General features: G+C 39.1%; 1 protein-coding gene across 1 annotated transcript in view; it reads left to right on the top strand.

The window, feature by feature from the left end:
* Positions 1-307: 307 nt before the first annotated feature.
* pleca (plectin a) overlaps positions 308-1,274 on the top strand; it is a gene marked incomplete in the record, with an annotated part of 79,068 nt that continues 78,101 nt past the window's right edge. Inside the window, 1 exon segment of the mRNA XM_014024786.1 lies at positions 308-358. Within this exon segment, the coding sequence (XP_013880240.1) occupies positions 323-358 (36 nt within the window).

Here is a 1,274-nt window from a genome sequence, read left to right as displayed (position 1 = left end):
CTTTATCACTTTTTATCATTTTTTGTTTTGTATGTTTGAAAAAAACTAAAACTAAAAACTAAACTAACCCCTAAATACCATGGAAATGTATGTTTTTATTATGTTTGTTTTATTAGTTTGCTGTTCTCCATGCATTTTTAAAAATAAAAAAACAAATTAACATTTTAGTAAAACATTCAGAGGACCCCCAAGATACCTGTCGCGGACCCCTGTGGGTCCAGGAACCCCAGTTTGAGAACCTCTGACTCTTGCTGTGAGCTGACAGAAAAGTGTATGTTTGACATTAAACAGTTTAAAAATGTTGTGTTTTCTCCTCTCAGTGATGGGGACCAGCTCCAGACCCAAAGCTCCGGCTCAGGTGAGCWGCACTCAGGTGTGTGAGGGTCCAGTTCCTGCTGCGGCCTGAGGGGGGCGCCCCTCGCTCACACTCAGGGTTGGACAGCAGAGSTTTATAGTAACTAAGTACATTTACTTTGTTACAGTACTTAAAGAGTTTTTTTTTTGAGGATTTGTAGTTTTACCAAGTATTTTTTAAAATTGTGACTTTTAATTAGTTAAAACCTAAAAATGATACTTTTACATCTTTTCTTTAAAGTTTAACACCCAGTTATTTATTATAAATGAAGTCTGGAGTTGTTTATGTGCTTTAAAAAATAATGTGTTGAATTTACTCAGATAAATCATGTCAGTTATTTCCACTAAACCCAGCAGAGTAAATTAGAGGTGAAAAACATTTTATTTTAAAGAAACTTGGTTTTATGGAGCCAGTTTGGTTCAGTAAATTCAACCGTTTCTTTGTTAGAGAGCCTGAAAAAGTATTTTTACTTATAGTTTTCTCATCAGTGACGTTTATTTTTACCACAGTCATTTTCTGTTCAGGTACTTTTACTTTTACTTAGTTATTTTTAAAGTACTTTATAGAGCTCTGTAGAGAAGTCAAAGCAGGTCCTGAAGGTTTGTGTTGGAGCCACAGATCCAAAAAACATCTGGGTCACAGCTGCAGCTCGATGGGTTGTTTCTGGTCTGCAGAGACCAGGACCTGGACCAGTTAAAGACCAGCAGTGACAGGAAGTGAAGCTCAGGTGGTCCTGATGTTCTGCTGATGGCTCCGAGGACCTGCAGGACTCAGGTTCTGGGTCCAGTTCTTCTGTTTGAACCGTTTCATTGAGCTGCAGCTCTGGACCTGGGTCTGTGTTGAACTGGGCCATCTGGACCTGTTCTGTGTGTGTGTGTGTGTGTGTGTGTGTGTGTGTGTGTGTGTGTGTGTGTGTGTG

Source organism: Austrofundulus limnaeus, unplaced genomic scaffold (assembly GCF_001266775.1).
Source record: "Austrofundulus limnaeus strain Quisiro unplaced genomic scaffold, Austrofundulus_limnaeus-1.0 Scaffold440, whole genome shotgun sequence".
NCBI lineage: Eukaryota > Metazoa > Chordata > Actinopteri > Cyprinodontiformes > Rivulidae > Austrofundulus > Austrofundulus limnaeus.
This window is presented reverse-complemented; position numbering and strand designations above follow the sequence as displayed.